The sequence below is a fragment of the Staurois parvus genome, unplaced genomic scaffold (genome assembly GCF_062004578.1).
Source record: "Staurois parvus isolate SC_StPar_1 unplaced genomic scaffold, SC_StPar_1.0 ptg000544l, whole genome shotgun sequence".
Lineage (NCBI taxonomy): Eukaryota > Metazoa > Chordata > Amphibia > Anura > Ranidae > Staurois > Staurois parvus.
This window is the reverse complement of record NW_028318340.1, coordinates 7418327-7445898: the sequence shown is the minus strand read 5'-3', so window position 1 is coordinate 7445898 and position 27572 is coordinate 7418327. Positions and strand designations below refer to the sequence as shown.

Genomic DNA, 27572 nt, shown 5'->3' with positions numbered 1-27572 from the left:
TTTTTTGCCATCTTTGTCCAGTTGCGGAGATTTCCCTTCATTTCCTGTCCCATAGCCAGAACAGGTAATGAAGTGAGGGAATCCTGTTGTGTCACCAGAATTAGTGTCCCCACTTTCACTTTCAATGATAATGGTAAGAGACAAATAGAGATGGTGAATTCTAATCATTTTCTATCCTATTCAAAACTAAAAAAAAATTACATTTTGCCTTTAGTTACACTTTAATGTTAATAAAAATGTTGCATGTAAGGGGAATATAGCTACAGCAAGGCCCTGCTTGAATGTGGTGTTTGCTCCCTCAGGAACTAGTGTATGGCCAGCTAACGATTTTCCTTCAGTGGAGGTCCTGTCAGCTGCCCTTCTGCCTGACATCGATTAAGAAAACAATCAAAGGGGCCCAGTGTAAGATAGTTGACAGAAAAGCAGCTGCATCCAGTCAGATGCAGCTGCAGTTCGGGTGTTTTGTCTGTTGGTGGGGCAGCTGTCAGAATAGAATAGGGTCAGCAGAAGGATTCATCCATCTGTACTGTGTAGTGTGAATGGAGGAATCTGTTTGCTTTTTACCATTCAGCCTGCAGGATCATCCAAAAAACGCTGATCAATATACAGCCAGAAATCTGAATGCATTGTATAATAGTCTTTTGTAACAATTAATAAGGTTTAATTCTAAAATATACATGTTTGTTATGAATATATAGTTGTATGCTAGTAACATTACTCGTTATTTGCCTATATTATCTCTGTTCATTCTGTGGTTTGTTTTATAGAATTTAAACAAACAGGCTTATGATCTGGCCAAAGCCCTGCTGAAAAGAACCGCTCAAGCAATAGAACCATACATAACAAATGTAAGTTAAAATTATATCTATGTTATAATCTTCCGGACAGATTGATGAGATCTGAACTTACTTTACATTTCTGTCTCTGCTTAACAACATTTTAGTTGCATGTTACATCCCTAAGAGCCCCTTTATATGTGCTGAGGCTTGCACAGCATGAATAAGCAGTTGGTTCATTTATTCGGCACTGCATGCAGGCAGCCTATGTTCCTCTATGGGGAAGTAGCATCTGTATAGACACAGCCACACATCTTAATTTGGCACGCCTGCAGGGGTGGGTGCTTGGACCCGAATGCAGACAGTGTGCGCTTGAAGTCGTGCACCTGCTCCTGCATTACCATCAAATTAGGATTTGGTGCTGTGTCCATACAGCCGCTACTTTCCTTTTAGAGTAATGTACGCTGCCTGCACACAGCTCCAGGTGACTGTAGCCACTCATTCACATTGGATCACTGTGCTTGTTTTAAATCCTTTATGGCTTTTATACTTGCAAGGGTCACCAAATATGGTATAACTAGTAAGAGTGTATTAAATATACAGTGCCTTGAATAAGTATTCATACCCCTTGAAATTTTCCACATTTTGTCATGTTACAACCAAAAACGTAAATGTGGTTTATTGGAATTTTATGTGATAGACCAACACAAAGTGACACATAATTGTGAAGTGGAAGGAAAATGATAAGTAGTTTTAAAAAAAATGTTAACAAATATGTGAAGTGTGGCGTGCATTTGTATTCAGCCCCCCGGAGTCAGTACTTTTGTAGAACCACCTTTCACTGCAATTACAGCTGCAAGTGTTTTTGGGGATGTCTCTACCGTCTTTGCACATCCAGAGAGTGAACTTTTTGCCCATTCTTCTTTGTAAAATAGCTCAAGCTCTGTCAGATTGAATGGAGAAAGTCTGTGAACAGCAATTTTCAAGTCTTGCCACAGATTCTCAATTATATTTAGATCTAAACTTTTCCAGGGCCATTCTAACACATGAATATGCTTTGATCTAAACCATTCCATTGTAGCTCTGCCTGTGTGTTTAGGGTTGTTGTCCTGCTGGAAGGTGAACCTCTGCCTCAGTCTCAAGTCTTTGCATGTATATATATGTATAGAAACTTGTACTAGCTTGATGGTCAATTTATTAAGTTTGCATGGCATTTGATGTACATTTTCAGCTATGATATGTAATATTGGGCTTAAAGTCTAATGTGAATCTGCATAGTCCTTTGGGTAACCCTAAACTTTCAGTATATAGTGCAGAAAAATCTTAAAGGTGAAGCTAGATATTACAAAAAAAAAGAAAAATATTCTTTAGGATTTGAGTCTCATACAAAGGGAGATTGATATCCAGTTTCCTCACCCTAATCATTTGCGCATCATCCTCCTTTAGCTGTATTCTACTTGTTCTTTCCTAGGGCAAACAACAGTAAAACTGACAAAAAAACCCCCAGGAAGCCATGACATGCAAAGTTTTATGAAAGATCAGTACTTTTGAATGTATGTGGAAGGCTTGACCTTGATTAGGATTGTGGGGGTAGGAAGCATTATTATTCTTCTAAGATATCTCAGGATAGGTTGCTTGTGATTCAGAAGTGCTTTTCATGTTTATCCTCCATAGCGTAAACATTTTCTGTGCAGTCTGTTGAATTTGTGGTGGTAGCACCCCAGGGGCGCATGTGCATTATGCATTTTAAGACGTTAGATACTAGTAGTATTTGAACAGGTGGTTTAAGTTAAAACAAAAAAGTGTCAATGTTCCTTTTTGAAGCTATTTATTCAAACATGAGTAACCAATGGTTTTTCTTTTCAGTTTTTTAATCAGGTTCTCATGCTTGGTAAAACCTCCATCAGTGACTTGTCTGAACACGTGTTTGATCTAATTTTGGAGCTTTACAATATTGATAGCCACTTGCTCCTTTCTGTTTTACCTCAGCTGGAGTTCAAGCTCAAGGTATGTTTCCTTTTTTTATACTTACTGAAAATGCCTTTATTCACATTTTATGTGTGACAGTACTCTATATGTGGACACATCAGAGACAATGCCATAAAAACAGATGGCATCAGTTAGAACCTTGTTTGGGCAGTACAGTACAGCCAGTTGGCTGCTGGAAAAGCGGCATATCTCAATATTCAGAAGCTGGTGGTCACTTGATTTGATTTCAGTGTTATGACATATGTTGTTAAGTGTTTTAATTGAAATTCAGCTTGTTTAGATAGTATTATTGAGGCTCCATGCACACTAGCGTTTAAAACCTCCTAGAAGCTTTTTTTTTTTTTTTTAAATTTAAATATTTCTTAATTTTTCAGATAAACAAGTTATACAAACATACTCATTAACCCCCCCCCCCCCCCCCCAAAATAGAAGCTATTTTGAACATTTTTCTTTTTCTAGTCCTAGAAGCTAATAGTGTTATCCTATGTGTCCATGCATAAAAATGTAAGATGCTCTTAAAGGTTCTCTTTGTTCTTGCATGTCCAGCTCTTCAGCCAGTTATTGCTGCAATTACTACTGCAGCGAATTGGACTAGGATAATGAACAATCAACAGGATCCTGTTTTCCAGGACTCATTTCTGACAAAATACCTGAAAACTTTGCCTTTTTTTCTGCATTGATGCCCCAGAACATGTCATGACCCAAATTTCCAGAGTGGCTCTTGTTTCTATCCATATACACTTAACTTTTTTGCTAAAAGCCTGGCCCACTGAAGGCTTCCACCTCCTCTAAACCAAGATTTCCCCATTGCTGTACCCAACACTTGGAAAACATAGTTTTAATAAGTCTACCCTACCAGTACCAGTTGTTTCAGAAAGAAACATAATACTTCAAACTCTACCCATTCACCATTTTTTAATTTTTCACACCAGTTGAAATCTGCCCAAAGACAGCCTGATTTGTAGACCATGAACCACCTTTTGTCCCAGGGGACAGGGTCAAAGAATACTGTTCAAAACTGTTCACGGTACCAAAACCCAATTAGGGTATTCATACTATTCTGGACCTAAAATCCCTATACACGTATATTTTTGTGTTCCAAAGTTTCATATGCAACCTGCAATGCCAGTAAATGTCCTGAGACAAGAGGTGAAGACATTCATGATGCTTACCTACATATTTCCAATTATTCATCCCTTTCTGCACTTTGGAAGCATTTGTCTTACAGCAGTTTGTTGCACTGCCACTTGGCTTATCCTCTACCCCCGGGGTGTTCACAAAGGTTCTTGCACTCCTTACCCTCTTAAGAACACAGCATCCAGGTTAGAGTACCTTCTTCTGAAGGGTTCATCTCCCTCAACTGTCTGCCAACATCCACCAAACTATCCAAGTTCTTCAGGCCTTTGACTGGGTAATCTGCTTTCAAAACAATTTTGTCTCCCTAAAACCTCATGCTTGGACCGTAAAATCAAAAAGAGATCAGTCCATTCTACATGAGGGTTCGGGACTTTATGGTAGCCTCATTCAAGGCTGTTCCTGTTGCTTCCACTCAATGCCTCTTTAACACCACATTCTTTTGAACTGCAACAAACATATTACTCCTCTCAATCTTCCTATGCTTTGCTCCAGTCAAGCAAGGAACTCCCCTAGCTTGGTGGATTTTCTGTTACTACTCATGGAGGGTGGTAAAACAGATTCCAGCCTCACAGACTGGGGAGGAGTGGTTCAGGGAACCTGTTCCCCAAGGGAAGCAAATCTCCCCTTCAACATTCTGGCACTAACTATCTCTGTGTCACTGGACCTTCCTTCTTCATGGACACCTAATCAGGGTACAATAACACCGTGCTACAGCAGTGGCCTATAGCAGTCATCAAGTGGGTATCAACAATCAGGCAGACTTTGAAGAAGTCTGTCTGATTTTCTCCTGGGTGGGGAATTACTTCCCAGCTATCTCTGCTATTCATATTCCAGGAGCGTACATAACTTTCATTCATTTTGAAAAACCTTTGGCCCTGTTCTCCTTTTTTCAGTCTTTTTTTTCAAGTTATATCTTGAATCAGGTCCCCTTAACAGCACCCTGTGCTTCCATGGGACCTCAACCTGGTTCTTTCTGCCGCTCAGAAACCACCCTTTGAACCCATCAGGGATATTGCCTTCGATGAGTTCTCCTGAAAAGTGTCCTTTTTGCTTGCCATCATGTCTGTCAGAATTGTCTCTGACCTTGTGACTCTCATAAGCTGTTCCACATACTTCACGCAGACACTCTAAGATGGTATTGGCCTTCCACCTCATTTTCTTTGTGCTCTGCTCCAAAGCACATTGACTGGACATGGTCATAACTGTCAGGGTCTATCTGACAACTCCAGCCTCTTTCTGAAAAACAGATTCTCTTTGTATTGCTGATAAGGTCTTGTAAAGGATTCCCTGCTTCTAAAGCCACTATTGCTAGGTGAATAAGACTTTTTATTGTGAAGGATTATGCTCTATTAAAAAAAAAAAAAAAAAAAAAAGATCTTCAGCACATTTTCCTGCTCACTCCATCAGATCGGTTGGTGTTTTCCCAAATTTTTGACAGCAAGCATCTATTGTCCAGCTTTGTAAGGCTTGCCATCTGGTCTTTGGCTTATACTTTCTCTAAGCTTTATGAGGTGGATTTGCAGCTCTCTATAAATTCAGCCTTTGATTGCAAGGTTCTTTCAGCGTCACTCTAAGGTGGGCCTTTGACCCTTGTTTGTTCAAATTGTAGGGCCTTTTTGCACTGTTCTGTTTACCTTATTGCCCACCTCTCAGTTTCATTGCTTGGGGATGTCATGGGGTCTATGAATATCAAGCCTGGGTGCTGTATTGTATGATTAAACGGTATTAAACTTGAATGCAAACATTTATTATGTTGCCGCTTACCAATTCTTAAATGTGGTGGCTGCTATCATTTTTTATTTTTTAGGCTTTGTTTTAATATCATCTGATAATCCAGCTAGCAAGTCTGTTGATTTCAAAAGAACACTCTCTCGTAGATTGTATCAGTTACAGGGATGAGACAAACTATTTAACACTGACAGGAGTGCTTACAATGATTCGTTTTTTTTTTATGTAAAACCTTATCCCAAAAAAATAAAAACTGTTGTTGTAACTGATTATAAAGTGTTAGCTGCAGTTTGGCTTCAATTTTTTTTAGAGTGTTTAAATCTGCTAGTACATCTCACAAACCCCTCCTCCCACCCTCACAATGCTGCTGCTCAAAGGTGCCCCTTGTGCTCATCCATCCAGACTGGCCAGATCAGCAAGTTAAAATACAGGGGCGAAAAAAGCCTAAATTTTTGCTTTTGGTTTTAATACTGCCTTAAGATAAATAGAATTTTGGCTTGCCTATAAATTCTCTTTTGATGTACATTACAGGACACAGGACACCCTCTCCTCTGTTCCTATGTTATGCTGCATGGCTTGGGGCAAAAGAAAGCTTAAGGACTTGTGGAGTGGGATGGGATTATAATACACCTAGGGAGTGTGCACAGCAAAACATTTGCCAGTGCCCAGTCATCTGTAGGTAGCAGCCTATAACCCAGTGTCTAAGAATAAAATCTGTGTCTTGTACTGTACTCCAAGATATTGAATTTACAGGTAAGTATAAATTCCTTTTCTGCTCCATACAAGTCAAAGGGACTTTCAAAGTGTTCAAATGCAGGTCAGAATGAGGTTGACTGCAAGCCATATGTACCAAATCTTGAACTGTGCATGATCTTGGAAGCTTCTCAGTTTGATTTCCGATGCAGGATTAAAGCAAGCTGCATTTGTCCAGTCTCTGGATGGCTGAAATCCTTATTCTTCTTTAACTACTTGAGTCATTGCCCCAGAACATGTGTCTGTAAAGTGTTGGAATGACTGGTACGTGCATGGTTTTTGGTGGTCCATTACTTGCTATGTAGTAAAGCAAAGAAGGACAGCCTTGGAGCATGCCCCTTCAAAGACAAGTCTGCAAAGACAGCTCCTGTATTCATCTTCTGACATGCTCCTTTTTACCTCCTGGTCACCGGAGCATCTATTTTCATTTTTCAGATACAGAATAAAGCATCGGTTATAAACTGGAAACTCAAACATCCAGATTGTGTATAGTATTAGGGCCTGTTCACACTTATGCACTTTGGTGTATTTAGTCCATGTTGATTGAGAAAGTGAAGTTCCACTTTAAGTAAAAAAGGTTGTTCTTCACATGTTGCATTTGTTGGTGTGATTTCTTCAGACTTGGTTCATTGCTGTTATTACGTCTATTAAGCTGACTAGCTGCTGTCTTTGCCTAGTTTATTTTAAATATCTGATGATCGAATTATATCCTGTATGAAGAGCCTGTTGTCTGTGTCTTAATACTGTAGAGTAACGACAATGAAGAACGACTTCAGGTGGTGAAACTTCTTGCAAAAATGTTTGGAGCAAAGGATTCTGAACTGGCTTCTCAAAATAAGCCGCTTTGGCAGTGCTACTTGGGGAGGTAATTGAATCTTTATCCAAGGCTTGTATATGGTGAATAGAGCAGAGCCAATATGTATAAAATCCTCACAGTGCTGTGTCATCGTTTTATAAAAATAATTTATGCTGTGTTTATACACCACAGGTTCTCTGCTGACCTTGATTTTATTCACCCACAAGACAATGTTCATTCCTTGCTGACATTATGATTTATAATACTTTCATTATAGCGAAAGTCAAACCTTTACCCAGCCTATTTTTCTTTTTTCATTCATGTGCAAAAATAAATGTCCAGGTGCTGACAAAAACTACCTTTTACACTAATTTATTGTGATTCTTCATATCTAAATGGCAAATATGACTGCCACAGTGTACATGTTTAATTATAAACTAGAACTGAGGTTTTGTTTTTTGTTGTTTTTTTAACAATGTTTATTTGCATCAAATTGAACACTTACGTGTTCAGTTAAAAAAAAAATAGAAACTTCACATTCATTTTAAGCTAGGTTCATACTAGTGCAGCTGAGATTTGATCCAGTTTGCAGTGTGGTTATGTAGTGCAACTTGGTTGCTTTTTTTAATGTGCGTTTTACTGTACTGCATTTTGACTCATCTCTGCCATTAGCCAGCAAGATGAATAATTGGTTGTTAAGAAGCCATCACCTGTCAGCATCTTAACTAGTGACTCATCCTTCGGGTGGTCCTTCAGATTTGGTATGGTCTTTTTTTTAGGAGGATCCCATGGCAAAAAAACAAAAGACGTGAAGTACCCACAAATTTCATACTGAACCCTCATCTGAGCATGCAGCCTGGTAAGCCAGGAAAGGGGAGAATGAGCCATGCTAGGCCATATACCCTCATACTTTGCTGAATGGGCCAGGGGGAGGACCCCCTGGCAAAGCACCTTGCCCCATGATGATGAGGACAAAGGCCTCTTCCCCACAACTATTTTTGGAATCTGGTGGCCCCCAGACCCTGCCCCCCACAATATGAATTAGTATGAGTAATCCTACTCAGAAGTCTTAATTATGCCCAATGAGAGATTCTGTATTTGTGGTCCTTGGGTGATATTGATGGAGAGACATTGTGCACACAGGACAAGTGATGATTGGAGGAACAGTGAGGAATAGCAGTTGGAAAGCATCTAGGGCCAAGCGTTTTTATAGCCTTTTCTTTTAAATAAGAGGGTCATGGTTCTTTGGTGAGGGCATTGTGGTGACACAGGAGGTGAAGCACATTGGGAAGATTCGCTGGCGCAGAAACAGTATTTCCATATTGGTGTTGGACTACATGCAGCACTTTTATTGATTTGTGTCAAGGGATGTGTTTTTTGGCATTTGGAGATTGATTGCAGGGTGTTTATGGGAGTGTAAGCATCCACTCATAGTCATACTTTCACAGTTAGGAGCACTACTGGGTGCGCTTAAAGGGGCAGCCACATGTTTATTGTAATGCACCTATATGGTGTAGGTGCACATAAGCTTTCACCATTTCTGAGGAGTAGGGATGCACCGAAATTTTGGCCACACGGAAACATATTGGCAGAAATTAGCTCTATCGGTATTTTGCCAATAGGAAAAATTTAACCGGTTACAGGGCACTGTGTGTACTGCAGATGTGAGGGGGGCGGGCAGGAGAGGAGCAGTGTATACAGTGAAGGTAACAGTGTATACAGAGAGGCTCCCTCATTGGCTGTCACTATATGTCAGTGCCGGTTTTTAAATGCAATTGCCGGATTTTTTTTTCTTCACTGTAGCTCAGAGAATCAGCTGTCACTTTTCTTGACCTAAAAGAAACCGTTTCCTTTTAGCTCCGGGGAAATGACGGCTATCGTGAAGAAGAAAAAAAAATCCGGCAATTGCATTTGAAAACAGGCACTGACATATAGTGACAGCCAGTGAGGGAGCCCCTCTGTATACACTGCTACCTTCACTGTATACACTGCTCCCTCCTTGCACACACTGCACCCCCCCCTTTTCCCCCCTACAAAGAGGACCTGTCATTTATATGCTATGACATAGGGGACTATTGGTCCCCTATGTGATAGCAATAAAATCAAAAGTTAAAAAAAAATATACGTGGAAAATTGAAGCCTCCCCACCTCCACATATGCAGACATTTTTGTTTTTGGTTCAATTTTAGGCCACATGCATTCTGTATTTTCGGTATCGGTTTCAGCACCAGAATTTTCATTTCGGTGCACCACTGTTGAGGAGTATTCTTTTTGGTTTATTTCTCTTATGATACTATGTGGATGGTATGGTTTTGCACATGTAGTAATTTAGCTTGGAGGCAAGGCGCCATAACCCTTTTTTAATTTACATTTTCAGAATATAATGTCACCCCCACATACCCACAACCACTGGGCCAAAGTTGTGTGGGAAGAGGCCCTTGTCATCCTCAACATGGGGACAAGGGGCTTTGCCACTCATAAAGTACCCCCCTCATATTGAGGACATGTGGCCTAGTATGGTTTTGGAGGGGGTTTGCACTCCCTTTCCTGCATGCTCATATAAGGGTCTGGTATGGATTTGGTGTGGGGGGTTTCACACCATTTACTGATGGCTTGACAGCTCATTGGTTTATATTCTGCTGTCAGTCAAAATCCCCCGTCTGACAGAGATGAGTCCCTGGTTGTTAGAAAGCTGGCGGCTTCCAATTCCCTAACGACCAACACAAATCACAGGTAAAAATGCACAAATAATTAGGTGCATGTGTTTTTGGTGCGTCTCCATTAAAGTTTATGGGGCACAAAATTGTGCTGCATCACCCTAAAGTAACACTGAAGTCAATGTAATTTCCATTGGCATGGAATTTTGTGCAACATTTTATACAATTTGCACTGGGATGCATTTTGTGAATGCATTCCCAAAACATGGACATCAACAAGCAGTGATTTCTAGTGAGCGTAGTTCACACCCGTGTGTTGCTATAAAATGCAGCAAGCCTGCATTTTTATCACAACACGTTTGCAGCAAAGCTCCTGGCTTCATTGCAGTATGAATAGGACACACAAGAAACTTTTTTTTTTTCTGTGTGTCCTTGCGGTGACAGTCGTTTTATAGTGCAGGAAGCCACTTGTCACCACACTGTGTGAATTAGCCCACAACATTTCCCCAAAAATGGTGAAATCGGATTGGCACTACTTCAATTCTATGCATAATTTCAATTCTCATTTTTTATATAATGTAAAGTGCCTGGAGCAGATTTTTTTTGCCCAATGACTTGTCAGACCAATTAGAACGGATAAAACTTGCAGCGAGCAACTTCAAACTGTGTATCAATGAAATAAGAGTGATTACTGGGGAAGCACTGAGCCTGGCAGACAGAAGAGGAAAGTTTCAGGATGAGGGCAGTGTCCTGCTCCAGCTATTGATAAGAGCCCAGGAGGAGAATGTGTAAAGTATGTGTCTACGCCAAGCTGGCCATCCCACAGAGCCACACACACAACATGTCAGTGAATTGCATGTTTCATGCCAGCCAACTATGTGTGCTGCAGTTTAGACAATCTTGGTGTCCAGAGGAGGCTTCTGTGTGTATTTGGTGAAGCTCTGTGCTGATCACCAACCTCCTTTTTCTCCCTTCTGCTCCAGACGGGAGTTTGCCCTGTAACTGGATCTCCACTGCAGTGTTGCAGGCCTGGGCTTGCACAGACAGGTATCAGCATCATGTGTGCTGAGAACCTCCATGAAAGCGAGATCAGCACTGTTTTACACTCCTGCTGGCCCCTGGAACAAGGGAAAACCTCAAGGCTCCTTCCAGCCAGCTCTGGTGGTTGCTCTTTACTAGTAGGGAAGCTGATGCCTGGTGTGCATTGCTTTGCTGGGACTGTCAGGCAGCCAGAGCTGGGTGGAAATCCCTCACATCTCCACCACACTTTAGGAGCCAGCAGGAGTGCAAGACTGCACACTCCTACTGAGCCATGGTTCCCTTCTGCTCAACAGCCACAGTCTATCTGTCAGAGTGAGACAGGGAACCAGGGCCTGGCTGGAGGAAGGCTGTGGTGCGGGAGTAGAGAACCACTGCTCTATGGCCTTTGTGTGATTACACACTCCCTAGCAGGAGTAGTTTGGTTGAATAACTAATGGTGATTTATGAATTATGTATGTATGCTGAAAGCACACATCCAAAGCATTCATTAATTTTTTAATTTCATAGATTCAATGACATACATGTGCCAATTCGCTTGGAATGTGTAAAGTTTGCCAGCCACTGCCTAATGAACCACCCTGATTTGGCGAAAGACTTAACAGGTATGTGAATAGTGCCTGTATCTGTGGAATGAAGTATCGAATTGAGGTTAGCTGAACTGTTGTAGCATCGGATTACATGCAGACTATTCATTTTTAAGTTTCAATTAACCCACTAATATTTTTTTTTTAGTATACATGACATCTGTGCATGGTTAGGTAATAAATATGTACATTTTAGACATTCACACCTGAGCATAGAGATTTGAGTTTTTGAGCATTTTTAGAAGCGAATTACAAGCGTTTTACAGCTTCAGACGTTTTTGTTTAGCCAAAAGAAAGCACGAGGGGGGGAGGAAATTAGGGGTGGAGAGCTGCTGTTTGAGCAGAAAATGCGTGATGAAACGCTCGTAAAATTCTCAAGTCACACCGTTTCAGACATTTCTTTTGAAGGCTATGGGGCCAAAAACTCTTATAATCTGCAAAAATGAAGCTCATGTACTTTTTTGATTGACAGTCGTTTTGCTTCTGGTGACAGAACGCTCATATGTAAACACGGGCCATTGAAATGAATGGGCTTTGGCTTGTTGAGTGTTTTCAAGCTACAATCTTCAAGCAGAAAATTGTTCTCGTGTGAAGGCACCCTTGCTGTCAAAGTATTGTGCTGTTTTACATATCATGGTTTTAAATGTTTTTGGTCACAGAAATTTGCAAAATTCCAGTAAAGCTGCTACAGTTATTATTAAGGTATACCTAATATTTCATAGATTAATGCTTTGGTAAAATGTAAAGGTATTTATGCTATGAGCCTATTGATAAACATTTTGTACATTTAGTTAAAGTGGTAATAAACTTTCTTTTTAAAAAGTGCTGACAGGATATTTTTGACAGAAGAAACCCTATCTGTCTCTTCTGTCATAAATGCTTCCTCCTACCTGTCAGCTGCCATGTACACTGAGCCACGCATGCACAGCTCAGTGAACATTTACAGCCCCGATCTATGCCGCTGCAGTGTGACTCCAGTGTGCATGTGTGGGAGCGACATCATCACGGCCTGGCCATTCAAGCACCCGAAGGCACAGAACTCGGAAGGGAGACTGGGCGAAGATGGAAGCACCCCTGACCCACCAGATCGTTCGCAGGCTCTGTTTGATAGGTAAGTCTGTCATAATGTGCTAATATGCAGTGCATACTAGCACATTATGGCATAACCCACCTTGGGGCCCCTGAAAAGAAGAAACGAAAGCGGACATTACTACCGCTTTAGTACAATAACTCATAAAACCTGCCTAACTTTAACCACTTCCTGTCCAGACACTTTTACCCCCTTCCTGTCCATGGCAATTTTCAGCTTTCAGCGCTATCACACTTTGACAATTGCGCAGTCATGCAAGACTGTACCCATATGAATTTTTTACCATTTTTTTTAGACAGATAAAGCTTTATTTTGGTGGTATTTATTCACTGCTGGGATTTTTATTTTTTTGTAAATGAAAAAGTCAAAAAATTTTGAAAAGTGTTTTTCTTATAAAATTTTGCAAATAATCTTTCATCATAAATCTTGGCCAAAATGTATTCCGTTATCTTTTTAGTAAAAAAAAAAAATCAAATTAGTTTATAACCAAAAATTATAATTTTTAAACATTTTTTTACATTTTTATTTCATATTTTTATATTAGTTTTTTTTTAACATACTGTCACCCTAGCAGTACAGTGTCACCATGGTGACGCTGTACTACTTGTGGGGGGTGATGAAGATTTTTTTTTTACAGTGATTGATTTTACACCCATATAGGATGTAAAGGCAATTATTTCTCTTTCTCTCTGTCTGCATTCTTGCAGCCATTGAGAATTACTGAGTGAGCTGTGATTGGTCACAGCTTGTCACATGGTACAAGGCTATTGTGAATAGCCTTGTACCATGTGACCTCTGTGATCATTCAAAGATTTCACACGTAGTAAGCAATGATGTCACAAGTGACATCTTGCTTACTACTTTGCATGTTATCACTGATCGGCCAATCAGTGATCACATGATCAGGACCTCGTACCGAGGTCCCGTCCAACGATCTGTGTTTCACTGGGTCCGGAGGACACAGCGGGCACCGGATTGCGGTGCTGCGCGCTCCCAAGGAGCGCGCACAGTTAGAAATGGCGGGTGCCATTTATGAACGACAACCCGCCCCTGGAGTGCCACCGTCCTGCCGTTTATAAACAGCAGGCGGGCGGCAAGTGGTAAATACTGTAAATATATACACTTTTTTAAAAATTTTATTTCTTAAATATTTTTGTTTATTGTTCATTGAGGGAAGCATGGATAGTAATTCATAAACCTGTAGGTATGCAGCTGCCTTCAAGACGTGGACGCTGGACATTCAGATATAACCCCAATGTCCTAGGACACATGTCAAACACAAGGCCTATGGGCCGAATCTGGCCCTCCAGATCATTTCATGTGGCCCTCACACCTCTCCTGTAGCTATGGCTCCCCCCTTTTCTCCACCCCCATCTTGTCTCAGCAGCCGACAGCAGAGACAACACCAGAACTCCTCCATCAGATCCTGCATTTCTCCGTGAAGGTGCAGAAAGGCTCATCTCTGCACCCCCCATCTCAGCAGTTGGCAGCAGAGAGGAGGACAGACCTACTCCTATAGATCCCTCTCCTCTCTGTGCAGCCGCAGCACCCCCTCATCTCCACCTCCCCTGGTCTCCGCATTCAGCAGACTCTGGCAGCTGACTCCAGCCCTCCTCTGATCCTCCTCCAGACCCTGCACTTTCTGCTTTCCAGCTCCATCCCCAGCTTCTTCCTGGAAGCAGCACAAGGTACGGGGAGTGCACTGTTATGTAAGGGAGGGTGGGAGGCTCTTGACATCTGATGTAAGGGGGGGTGCTCCAGACATCTAGTCTTGTAGATGCAACTGGCCCTTTGAGGGCAACCATAGGCTGATGTGGCCCACGATGAAATTGAGTTTGACATCCCTGTCATAGGAGGTTGATTTGAATTTCCCTCAACATTTCTCTTCAATCAAGACTTCTATTACTCTGCATGAGGTGGTCTTTCAGTGGTGCCATGGAGGCAGTACCTGAACCCCCGTTACGAACCAAAGCTTGTGCAGCCTGCCTGAAATCTGATCATCAGACACTGGGTGCTTCTTAGACACCTAGTATACTGATTTGTTAGCTGCAGAGCACTTTACAGGTCCAGAACTGTGTCAGTCTCAGCTTTGAAACAGTTTCCTGAAGGCTCGCAGTATGATTAAGCCCATTGATAGGGTGATGATATACTGGAATGTGACCTTTGGGCACTGGGCTCTGAATTATGGCACTTTCCAGTCCTTTAGTTACTATCTCTTGCTGTGCATTCTCCAAGTTTAGAATGTGGTATGAGCTCTGCACGGGGCACTTTTCGGACCTGTTTGTACTGGTCATTTAGTACAGGAGCACTACACGAGTAGAGGTACAATCTCCAGCGCAACCTAGTCTGTGACATTTTCCTGTGTAAAATAAATAAAAAAGAAATACATTTATAAATAAATAATTCTATATACACAGTATCTCACAGAAGTGAGTTCACCCCTCACATTTTTGTAAATAATTTATTCTATCTTTTCATGTGACAACACTGAAGAAATGACACTTTGCTACAATGTAAAGTAGTGAGTGTACAGCTTGTATAACAGTATAAATCTGCTGTCCCCTCAAAATAACTCGACACACAGCCATTAGCTTGGGTTCATACTTGTGCGGTTCAACATAGCGCATGTGATTCGCACAGCAACCACACCGCATTCCTGTGCAGATCACATGCGAATTCTGTGCTGTGCGCTTTGAGCCATACATTTTTTTTATGTATCAAATCGCACCACATTCTCACCAAAAAGATACAGGACCCTTTTTTTTTTTTGGTCTGCACTAGAATCGGATCGCATGGGTGTTCATACCCAATGCGATCCGATTCTGCACATTGCACCATGTTCTGCGAACTGATTTCAGGGTGTCGTTAACTTAAAATACAAACCCGCAATGGCTCGTGTGAACGGGGTGCGATTATGATGCGGTGTGGAAATCGCACAGCAAATTTTGCACCGCATCAGTGTGAACCCAGGCTTAATGTCTAAACCGCTGGCAACAAATGTGAGTGCACCCCTAAGTGAAAATGTCCAAATTGGGCCCATACTGTCAATATTTTGTGTGGCCACCATTATTCTCCAGCATTGCTTTATCCCTCTTGGGCATGGAGTTCACCAGAGCTTCACAGGTTGCCACTAGAGTCCTCTTCTACTCCTCCATGACGACATCACGGAGCTGGTGGATGTTAGAGATCTTGCGCTCCTCCACTTTCCATTTGAGGATGCCCCACAGATGCTCAATAGGGTTTAGGTCTGGAGACCAGCTTGGCCAGTCCATCACCTTTACCCTCAGCTTCTTTAGCAAGGCAGTGGTCATCTTGGAGGTGTGTTTGGGGTCGTTATCATGTTGGAATACTGCCTTGCGGCCCAAACTCTGAAGGGAGGGGATCATGCTTTGCTTCAGTATGTCACAGTACATGTTGGTATTCATGATTCCCTCAATGAACTGTAGCTCCCCAGTGGTGGCAGTACTCATGCAGCCCCAGACCATGACACTCCCACCACCATGCTTGACTGTAGGCAAGACACACTTGTCTTTGTACTCCTCACCTGGTTGCTGCCACACACGCTTGACACCATCTGAACCAAATCAGTTTATCTTGGTCTCATCAGACCACAGGACATGGTTCCAGTAATCCATGTCCTTAGTCTGCTTGTCTTCAGCAAACTGTTTGCAGGCTTTCTTGTGCATCATCTTTAGAAGCGGCTTCCTTCTTGGATGACAGCCATGCAGACCAGTTTGATGCGGTGTGTGGCGTGTGGTCTGAGCACTGACAGGCTGACCCCCCACCCCTTCAACCTCTGCAGCAATGCTGGCAGCACTCATATGTCTATTTCCCAAAGACAACCTCTGGATATGATGCTGAGCACGTGCACTCAACTTCTTTGGTCAATTCTTTTTTTCAGATCCTCAGAGAGTTCTTTGCCATGAGGTTCCATGTTGAACTTCCAGTGACCAGTATGAGAGAGTGAGAGTGCAACACCAAATTTAACACAACTGCTCCCCATTCACACCTGAGACCTTGTAACACTAATGAGTCACATGACATCGGGGAGAGAAAATGGCTAAATGGGCTCAATTTTGGACATTTTCACTTTTGTTGCCAGCGGTGTAGACATTAATGGCTGTGTGTTGAGTTATTTTGAGGGGACAGCAAATTTACACTGTGATACAAGCTGTACATTCACTACATTGTAGCAAAGTGTCATTTCTTCAGTGTTGTCACTTGAAAAGATATAATAAAATATTTACAAAAATGTGAGGGGTGTAACTTCTGTGAGATGCTGTATATGAAATGTATATAAAACCGTGGGAAGTAATGTAATTGAACTGAATTCACTGTCAAGCGTTAAATGTGTGTTTACACGCGGCAAGCATTTTTATGCCAAAATGATGCCATTCCTGGATGCGTTGTCACTGGTAAGCTAACATGCAGGCGTGCTAAAAGGTGACCCCTTCCCCCCCCCCCCCCCCCCCCCCAAGACAAACAAACTGCCAGGTGCCCTTAACAGCAGCATTAAAAAGCCTCCATTGTGCGAGTCTTTATAAGCACCACGTGGTATCGAATTCACTGATGCTGCTCTATCCCCCTATTTGCATGCTCCCTCACAGATGCACAACTTGTGGCCTGACTAACTAAAGCTGAATTTTCTGCCATTGTGTCTGATCTACTCCCCAAGCTATCGCCACTTGTGGAAACGGCCATGAATGCTTTTCTGCTCTCCTTCCGATGACTATATTCATTGACTACAACCTGAATTGCCCAGTGTGTTTTCCTTTGCAGAAGGTAGAGGAGCGACTGACATCTTAGTAAAAGCTGCTAAAGATTTTTCAGCCACCAGCATTTTTTTAAGTTAATCCTTAATCTTTTCCACACATGCTGGTTACGGCGGACTCCTTGATTAAAGCAGTGCGCACTATTTTCTGGCTAGACACACCTAGCTTTGCACAAGCCTCCACGTAAGCTATTCGGCACAAATAAGGCCAGTACTACAAATTATTTCTCTAATCATGGTTAAGCCAATTGGGCCCTATATAATGACTGGCCAGAAACTAAGGTTCACTCCTCCTGGCATTTTTTTCTTTCTTATATCCTATGGAAGAAGTATTTAAAAAGAAATGGACTTCCCACAGTGGGCCTAGCCACTCTTGCATTAAACAATCCACTGCTTCTATTGAAGACATTCTCACCTTTAATCATTCAGTTGACTTGAGACTCGGCAAAATGGACTAGAGCTTAGAAGAGAGCACCCATTCTCACCACTGCATGCATGCTAAACACTGTTTAAACATGTCAGCTGTCACTTTTTAGCTGTAATGAGCCGGTGTGATGGTTGTTTGTACCACACTGCAGTTTGTTGTTTTTTTTTTTTTGTTTTGTTTTGTTTTGTTTTTTTTTTTTATTTTGTGAACTTCAAATAAAGATTTAAAAAAAATGTTAATTCATGTCTCTGTACAGCAGGTCAGTGTGTTGCAGTGCTTTCAGGTGACATGCGCTGTGGTAAGATGCCCCACGTCTGCATTTTATCACAGATCACTGCTCCTCTGGGCTATTTTTATACTATCTTTTATACTCCTAAACATGAACCCTTGTCCATTTTTTTTAAGGAAGCCTGTCCATTAAGCCCTTTAAATAACTGTTCAAATTACTGCAGCATCTAGGCCCCTAGGGGGTCTCCTAAAACCTTTTACGATACCTACTGCAGCAGCTGGGTTTCTGCCTGGATTCCTGTATAGGCCCGCCACTATATCTGTCGTGAGAGATTTTATAACTTAGTAGCATAAGCAACATGAGGGGTTTTACTCTCTCCATCTATTCAAACTTCAATGTAGCCATTTTAACTGAAATGATTTTCACACTCTGTTGTGCTATATCATTTGACCCTTAACCTGTTGCCACATAACAAAGCCACCCGTTTGCCGCTGAACATATGCATTACTGGGTGGCCAATATTCCTGTCCTGCGAGCGCGCTTACTGTGCAGTCCAGCACAGAGACCAAGCTGTTGGCAACCAGTAATGATTGGTAGCCAGTGGGACCAGTTCCCGATCATGTAACCACTGTGACAGCCAATCACAGTGGTCACATCATTTCCAGTCCCTCCTGTCTATATGCCAACGCAGTGATGCTCCCACTAATACCTGTGATTGATACTGCATCCTTTTTGGTTTCCTCCACTGACTTTGTACTGCCCTGGATACCTGGGTCTGATCCAAGTTTTGAAATTTACAGGATCATTTTTTTTCTCTTTTTTTCCTTCTTTGAATCCACAATGTCCGTCCAGTGTTCATGATTATGCTCTCAGTGCAACTTTGCTTCAAAAGCCATTCTGGTAGTGGGGGGATGTGGATTTGCTAGAAATCGCTGTAATGGGTACCACTACTGCAGTAAAAAAAAAAAAGGAATGCTCAGCGATGCCCCTACTGAAAACAACTACAAACTCAGCTGCTGAACAAATGGATTTATCCACCAAAAATCACAAAACAAATAATCAAAACAGAAAAAAAGTTCAGCACTGTGAATGGTACAATACATCCTCAATACCAGTAATACCCATTTTCAGCTTTGTATATCTTATCACCAATAGTATAGTGCAGCATCAGAAGTAAGACTCCTAAATGAGAATTCACCAAGTAAAATTGTGAGACAAATATGCACATTAGAATTCACCAAACTCGGTCTAAAAAAGTCAGTGAAACAGCAGACATATAGAAGATGTGATTCTCATGCAGGTCTTGCCCAGTATTCTTAAAACCCACGGATTTCACCACGTGACTACACGTGTATATGTATTAAATATATGCTTATCCCTCCTGCAACCTCTGAATCATACGAGGTTTCCCACCATGCACCACCTCATTCTTTTTTTCTCTTTTTCTCCGCTCTCAAACAAAAAAACAGCTCTACTGCATTCCGTAAATATTATTTATGGAGGCAATGCATGAAAATTTATTCACTTGAATGTTTAAGTATACAGCTTTCAGTTGCAAATGACGGTCCAGCTTCAACTGACAAAAATCCTCCACACTGACACATCAGTCCACGTTATGCCCACTAAAGACGGGACTTCATTAGTAGTGAATAATATATATGGAGAACACTAGATCGGTTTCCTTTTGTTCGATAGTGAAGGAGGAGGATTATTATTAGGGGTGGAGTCTCCTCAAAAACTGAGGCTTTGCATGGTGGGAGACCCCTGTGGCAGAGAGGAGCTATTTTAACATCAGGCCCATATACAGTGGATATAAAAAGTCTACACACCCCTGTTTAAAATGTCAGGTTTCTGTGATGTAAAAAAATTAGACAAAGATAGATCATTTCAGAACTTCTTCCACCTTTAGTGTAACCTACAAACTGTACAACTCAGTTGAAAAACAAACTGAAATTTTTTAGGTGGAGGGAAGTAAAAATAAAAAAAATAAAATAATATGGTTGCATAAGTGTGCGCACCCTTAAAACTAATACTTTGTTGAAGCACATTTTGATTTTATTACAGCGCTCAGTCTTTTTGGGTATGAGTCTATCAGCATGGCACATCTTGACTTGGCAATATTTGCCCACTCTTGCTTGCAGAAACACTCCAAATCTGTCAGATTGCGAGGGCATCTCCTGTGCACAGCCCTCTTCAGATCATCCCACAGATTTTTGATCGAATTCAGGTCTGGGCTCTGGCTGGGCCATTCCAAAACTTTCATCTTCTGGTGAAGCCATTCATTTGTTGATATGGATGTATGCTTTGGGTCGTTGTCATGCTGAAAGATGAAGTTCCTCTTCATGTTCAGCTTTCTAGCAGGAGCCTGAAGGTTTTGTGCCAATATTGACTGGAATTGGGAACTGTTCATAATTCCCTCTACCTTGACTAAGGCCCCAGTTCTAGCAGAAGAAAATCGGCCCCAAAGCATGATGCTGCCACCACCATCCTTCACTGTGGGTATGGTGTTCTTTTGGTGATGTGCAGTGTTGTTTTTGTGTCAAACATATCTTTTGGAATTATGGCCAAAAAGTTCAACCTTGGTTTCATCAGACTATAACACATTTTCGCACATGGTTTTAAGAGACTTCAGATGTGTTTTTGCAAAATTTAGCTGGGCTTGGATGTTTTTCTTTGTAAGAAGAGGCTTCCATCTTGCCACTCTACCCCATAGCCCAGACATATGAAGAATATGGGAGATTGTTGTCACATGTACCACACAGCCAGTACTTTCCAGATATTCCTGCAGCTCCTTCAATGTTGCTGTAGGCCTCTTGGCAGCCTCCCAGACCAGTTTTCTTCTTGTTTTTTCATAAATTTTGGAGGGACGTCCAGTTCTTGGTAGTGTCACTGTTGCACCATATTTTCTCCACTTGATAACTGTCTTCACTGTGTTCTATGATATATTGAATGCCTTGGAAATTCTTTTGTACCCTTCTTCTGACTGATGCCTTTTAACAATGAGATCCATTTGATGCTTTGGAAGCTCTCTGCAGACCATGGCTTTTGCTGTAGGATGTGACTAAGAAAATGTCAGGAAAGAACTACTGGGACAGCTTAACTTTATTTGAGGTTAATCAGAGGCACTTTAAATGACTCCTATTTCAACATGATTTTGAATGTGATTGCTTAATTCTAAACACAGCTACATCCCCAGTTATAAGAGGGTGTGCACACTTATGCAACCACATTATTTTAGTTTCCAAAAAAAAGTTATTTTTTTTACATCACAGAAACCTGGCATTTCAACAGGGGTGTGTAGACTTTTTATATCCACTGTAGACCTCCTATAATTTAGAGGTCGCATGCAGGGTGAGCATATCATACTTAATATATATGTGAACTCACATGGTGAAATACTTGGGTTTTTAGCAATACTGGGCAAGGACTGCATGAGAATCAAATCTTCCATATCTCTGTTGTTTTACTGACTTTTTTTTTTTTTTTACTCTCGTGAATTCAAATGTGCATATTTGTTTCACAATTTTACTTGGTGAATTTTCATTTAGGAGTCTCACCTCTGATGCTGCACTATATGATTATTGGTGATAATATACACAAAGCTGAAAATGGTTAATAATATTGGTATCAGGGATGTATAGTAGCAATGTGTAGTCTCACTCATAGCACTGAATTTTTTTCTGCTTTGATCACTACTACAGTGATTATTACTAGCCTCTGGGCACTGGCACCTTTCAGAGAACATTTGACATTTTCTCAGTGGATATAGCTCATTCTCTGAGACTGTGATGTCACCTATTCACCTCTTCAAATCAGAAAACGTTTTGCATGGCAACCCAGAAGCTAGCAGCAGTGCCTACTACAATGATTTTCTGGTATGGATTATGCATACTTACATTGATTGTTGTGACACCAGAAGCAAGAAGGTTGTAATGGTGCACAATGAAAACCTTTGGGTTTTTGTAACTAAATGGCAGGCTTGATCTACCTGCTGGCTTGTATACAGTTTTTGGGCAATTTTTAGGCATTTTGCCAAGGCACCCCTGCAGAAACTTGAAGGCACCCTGGTTGTGTGAGTGAACGCTGACAACTGCTGTAAATGCCTGGGCGGTGACATCGGCCATAGACTTACTTTGGGGCATCCCTCATCAGCTTTCCTCCTCTACACTGAAGCCAGCGTTGGTATCATATTATGTGACCGGACCGGAGCAGCTCCAGAATAGGTAAGTATAAGCATCTTTCCTTTCACAGGGTAGATAGAAATGGGAGTGAGGACAGGTTTAGCCTTAGGAAGATATTGACTGAACTTCCACTTTAAGCTTTAACTCTGGGTAATATGCTGGCTGCCTGATTGTGAAAAATGTGGTTTGAAAGTCAATTAAAAAAAAAAATGAAATTTATATCAATATCTCCAAAGAGTGGCTGATGTTGGAAAAATAAAAAACATTACAGAGCTCCTTAGCTTTTCTGATGTGTGTGGGGAAGGGGGGGGGGGGGTGTAGGAGATTGTTGTAATGTTGGCTGCAGTAACGCCCTCCAGAAGGTCTACAAAAAGTTGTCCTTTTCCATCAAAATGAGAGAGGTACATTTGCCCAGAGTCATTTTTAAGTTGGAAAAAAAAAATACTCCCATACACATGCATGTGTAAGTGCGAGTGCCAGCAGTTATGCATGTATAGCGCCACACAGTGTGTTCTGTGCTGCATCTTAGTGGGCAAAAATCTGCAACTGTGGCTCTTGAGTGCTACAGCAACAGGAGTATAGTTTTATTCTGCACTCCCATACACCAAATGTACAACCGTGAGCAAAACCCTCTATCCCTTTTCTTTTGTTGTATTATTGTCCTCTTCTGTTATGAGATGTTCTGCATTTTTTTTATTTTATTAAACAATATTTTAAAACGGTTAAGGTAACCTCTAATGCACTAAAGCAGAACATAAAGAATTCCTGTCCCTTTTGAAGAGTGCCATCTGCATGACAGGATGTATTAGACATTTCTTAACACTCAGGGTATGTTGCAGTGATTATGGTGAATGGTTTGTGGTTCTGCTAAACACGTGGTGACATTTGTGTATGACGGGTTAACTGCAGAATTACCTCACCCCACTGTCAATTGCACTCTGTCGGTACTTAAATTCTCCAGTTCACAGGAGCGTAATCCATGTGCAAGATGAGGCTCATGGCGCTTTCATCACACACTGGCAACAAGAGACTGGTTAGTGACACCACTGTGGGCACGTTGGTGATCCGACACTACAATTTTGTCACTTATTGGTTTGTGATCTGACGCTAATGTGTTATTACTTATTGTTGGCAGGATGGTGTGAGTTTAACCTATGCTTTTGTCAATTCATCGGAAGATCATGGCCTTATGCTATGTCAGCCAATGATGTGGGAGGAAAATGAGGAATGTTTTATTCTCAAAATATTATTATTTTTTTTTTTTTACATTGTTCTGTGCTTGACTTTTCTAGAATTCTAACCTGCCTAAGGACTCTTTCCTTTTTTTTTTTTTGTCAGTTTCAGTATTCTGTATACATGTAATACATAGAACTTGTCTTATTCTTTTTGTTATGCATGAGTAATCATAGTGGCATATAAGTAGTTTGGTAAAAATGGCTCAAGCCAAGTATGTGAAGCAGCTTTAAGATTTGGAGTTGATGAGTCTAATGCCTTCACTCATTTAGTTACTTGGGAAGCATTGAAGCCAATGCACCACTATTACAGTCAAGTAACTATTCTCAAAAGGTATTGTGTAATGTCCAAAGTACATGACAAGCTGAGGGCTGTACTGTTTTCTTCAATTTACACAGTTAATTGATGTATTGCTCCTGGCATAATCTTGCTGACATAATATGAATCTCTAGCTAAAACTATGTTAATAACCTTTATCTATTTCCTGTTATTGTTGCTGTGTTTATAATTCACTTGTTTTACTTTGTTAAACTAACTTAAAGTGTCCCTAGCTCTTGGAAAAATTATGTAACTGTATGATTGCTTTTATATCTTATTAGTCAATGATAACCAATGCATGTCCATTTTATTGTGGACCTAATAATCTTGGTATACACTGTCAGCTCCCAGAATGATGTAATAGTTTTTAGCCTTCAGAGTTTTGCTTAGACTTCTAGCTTTGCAACAGCTAGAATTCTCCTCCTGTTGTGTTTTTTATTTTGGTTTTTTTTTTTGCATTACTTCTGTTGATCCGTTTTCACGCTTAATCATCTATGGGTGCTCTTTTTCAGAATATCTAAAAGTAAGATCTCATGACCCTGAAGAAGCCATTAGACATGATGTCATAGTGTCTATAGTAACTGCTGCAAAGAAAGACCTTCTGCTTGTCAATGATCATCTTCTTAATTTTGTTCGGGAGAGGACTCTGGACAAAAGAGTAAGAATAGAACTTGTGTACTTATTCATTTTGTTGTGAATGAGTGATCATATTGGCATACTGGTAGTTTGGTAAAAAAATAGCTCAAGCCAAGTTTTGGAAGCAGAATTGTGTTGATGGGCTTTTTTTCCTCAAATTATTTTTGCATTCCAATACAAGTCTATGGAAATGTAAAACCTAATTACAATAGGTCAGAAGGAGGTCACATGCAGCCGTTAACGAATTATGAATGATCTCAGAAGCTCCTCAAACTTATGGCGTAAGCACCAAGGCCCATGTACACCGGACCATAGTAACTATAAGAAACACAACAATTATAGGGAAAACATTGAGCTTGCATTTTATTTATTTTAAATTGTAATTGCATTAAAGTTTTTCTGTTTTTGTTATTTATTATTTTTATGAAAAAAGAAACTTGATCTTCTTTTCTGTTGGAGGATTCCATACTGTTCATTATACAGTCTTTAGTCTTTTTTCTGTGCTTAAAGTATAGCAGTAACTGTATAGTCATCAAATGCTTATACCATAGATTTTTTTTTTTTTTTTTTTTTTTTTTTTTTTTCCTGCTAACCCATAACATGTAGATAATTTTTCTGTGTAGTTTGTAAATTTTCAGCCTAATTTCTGTAGTTGAGTTATTTTTTATTACAATCCTGTTGTCTTCATGGATATTCATTTTTATTGTAGTGGAGAGTTAGAAAAGAAGCAATGATGGGTCTTGCTCAGATTTATAAGAAGTATGCCTTACAGGCAGAAGCTGGGAAAGAGGCAGCAAAACAGATTTCATGGATAAAAGACAAACTCCTTCATATATATTACCAGAATAGTATTGACGATAGGTAAGTTGTGTTCTCTCCCCCCTCAGAGTTGTAAGCTCCATTTACTTTATGTATTTTTATTGATAAACGTGTTTCTCTGTTCTGCAATGCAAAGAGTTGGATATGTAAATAAAACAATACAATACGCTGTGTTTTTGGGTGCATAGGGGTCCCATTAAGAATAAATGGCAACCCCAATTGTCTGCAAAAGATCAGCAATGGGTGGTTGCCGATGTGGGTATAGTTGTACTTTACATGCAGTCCTGCACCCGCACCCACCTGCAACAGTGTGCACCTAGCCTTAATCATAAAACAAGAGCTGTGCAGCCATAGTCCAAACTGTCAATCAAAAACAAAAAATGTTGAGATTGTTTATAAATGAGACTTCATTAGCATCACAGAGAAGGTGGAAGGTAATATAACTTAAAAGCATTAGACGTTGTGTATAGGTATCCTTGTTTACACATGGCCATTTGTTTATAAAAGTAAGTTGGTATTATTATTTTTTTTTTTTCTTTGGGTAGTTGCCCATGGACATGGACATAAATCAAAGCTAATAAAACTATAGTGACCCATAGGATAAATTGTAATTACAGCTTCGAAATGCTAGCCTTCCCTGCTGAAAAAAGCATTTGGATTACCCAATCATCGGACCTTTGACTTGGAACTGGTCATATAGCTTCTGTTTTAGAGGCTTGGGATTTGGCTATTCAGCAAACAACAGCTATGGCGCTATATTGATCAATGAAATGGGTGGACTTGGGGATTGGGGGGGGGAGGCAGAAGGGGTGCCAAATCCTTAAAATTTTTCAGAACGCTGTAGATGAAAGCTGCTCCTCTGAACAGATCTTGAGTAGTCTATTGCACATTGTGACGCCAACATCTAAGTGCAGATTATTTATTGAAACCAAAGTAAAAAGAGTTAAAATGCACTCACTGCATAGTTGGGGTTAAATAGCATGTTACAATCTGGACCTGTCAAATTTGCAGAGGTTGGCAAGGATGAAGCTGGAGATGTCAGAGCTGCAGCGGGAAGCTGCTGGTGGGCGGTAGGTCTATGAGCAAGGCTGCAGCACAAGAGGATCCATGGTTTGTTGTAGGGCTTCTGAGATGCTTCGGCTGGCAGCTCTGGTTCTGAATCTAGTTCTGCTGAAGCATCCCAGAATCCCTACAGTAAACCACGGTTTCGCTAGCACTGCAGCTTGACTCAGACCTGCCTTGCACCAGCAGCTTCCTGGCAAAGCTCTGACATCTGCCAACCTCTATAAATTTGATAGGTCCACAGATGGTCCCATACCAGATTTTGTGGTGTGCTATTTGACCCTCCCTATACAGTGAGTGCATTTTAACTCTTTTTACTTCGATTTTACGAAGTAATTTGATGTTAGATGTCGTGCTGGCATGTCTACCTAAATGGTGATCCTTCTTTTTGGAAATGACTACCTGTCCAATGTGTTGATTTGTTGGTCATCTACCAGTGGGATCATAGAATGGCATTGTGTGTAGGAAATTTGATTCGCTGTGAAAAAAACCTACCTTGAAGAAATGAGTTGCAAGCTGCTAACTTGAATTCTGTGACTGCTGAAAATTAAAGCAGTCCTTAACCCCTTATTGTGCAGTCTCTGTATCATATGAGCTATATGATTTGCACTCACAATGGTCACATGATTAGCAACCAGTGGGACGAGCTCCCAATGGGAAGCCTTGACAAAGAGCTATCAGTGACAGCTCAGTTAGTGTGCTGTGAGCGTTCTCTGAACACAAGACCTAATGCTGCTGTGGCCTGTATAGACATATATCAATGAGATGTTTATTTTCTTTCAGACTACTGGTGGAGCGAATTTTTGCCCAGTACATGGTACCTCACAACCTGGAAACTACAGAAAGAATGAAATGCTTGTACTATCTGTATGCAACTTTAGACTCAAATGCTGTTAAGTAAGTGTGGTACATTGCAGATTTAAAAAAAAAAAAAATACATTGAACACATTTCGGCACTACTAAATGTTATGAAGTTGACACAATAGTTGCTGTTGGGTGTTCTCGTGGGTAGAAGCTATAGAATTTGCATTTAAAAGAGAATGCATGTATTGAATTATTTATATAATCAGGACTGATATCACTTTACCTCCTACTCCCCCAGAGCATTGAATGAAATGTGGAAATGTCAGAACATGCTGAGGCATCATGTGAAGGATTTGCTGGATTTGATTAAACAGCCCAAAGTAAGCATTATTGTTTTGCCTTGGTGAAATGATTGTGTGATCATTCAAGACTGCATTTTGTAATGCCTTAAAGTGGCAGCTATGAATGTTTAACTTCAAATTATTTCACGTGGTCTTTGCTTTCAAATCTATACACTTGTGTAAATTTTTTTTTTTTTAAT

General features: G+C 40.7%; 1 protein-coding gene across 1 annotated transcript in view; it reads left to right on the top strand.

Annotated features, from left to right (window-relative positions):
- The window catches only part of PDS5B (PDS5 cohesin associated factor B), a 153645-nt gene that overhangs the window by 42360 nt on the left and 83713 nt on the right, over positions 1 to 27572 (top strand). Inside the window, exons 7-14 of the mRNA XM_089690872.1 lie at positions 768 to 848; positions 2643 to 2783; positions 7133 to 7248; positions 11385 to 11479; positions 24223 to 24368; positions 25056 to 25207; positions 27011 to 27124; positions 27330 to 27411. Coding sequence (XP_089546998.1) covers positions 768 to 848; positions 2643 to 2783; positions 7133 to 7248; positions 11385 to 11479; positions 24223 to 24368; positions 25056 to 25207; positions 27011 to 27124; positions 27330 to 27411 — 927 coding nt within the window. The remainder of the gene's footprint in view (positions 1 to 767; positions 849 to 2642; positions 2784 to 7132; positions 7249 to 11384; positions 11480 to 24222; positions 24369 to 25055; positions 25208 to 27010; positions 27125 to 27329; positions 27412 to 27572) is intronic.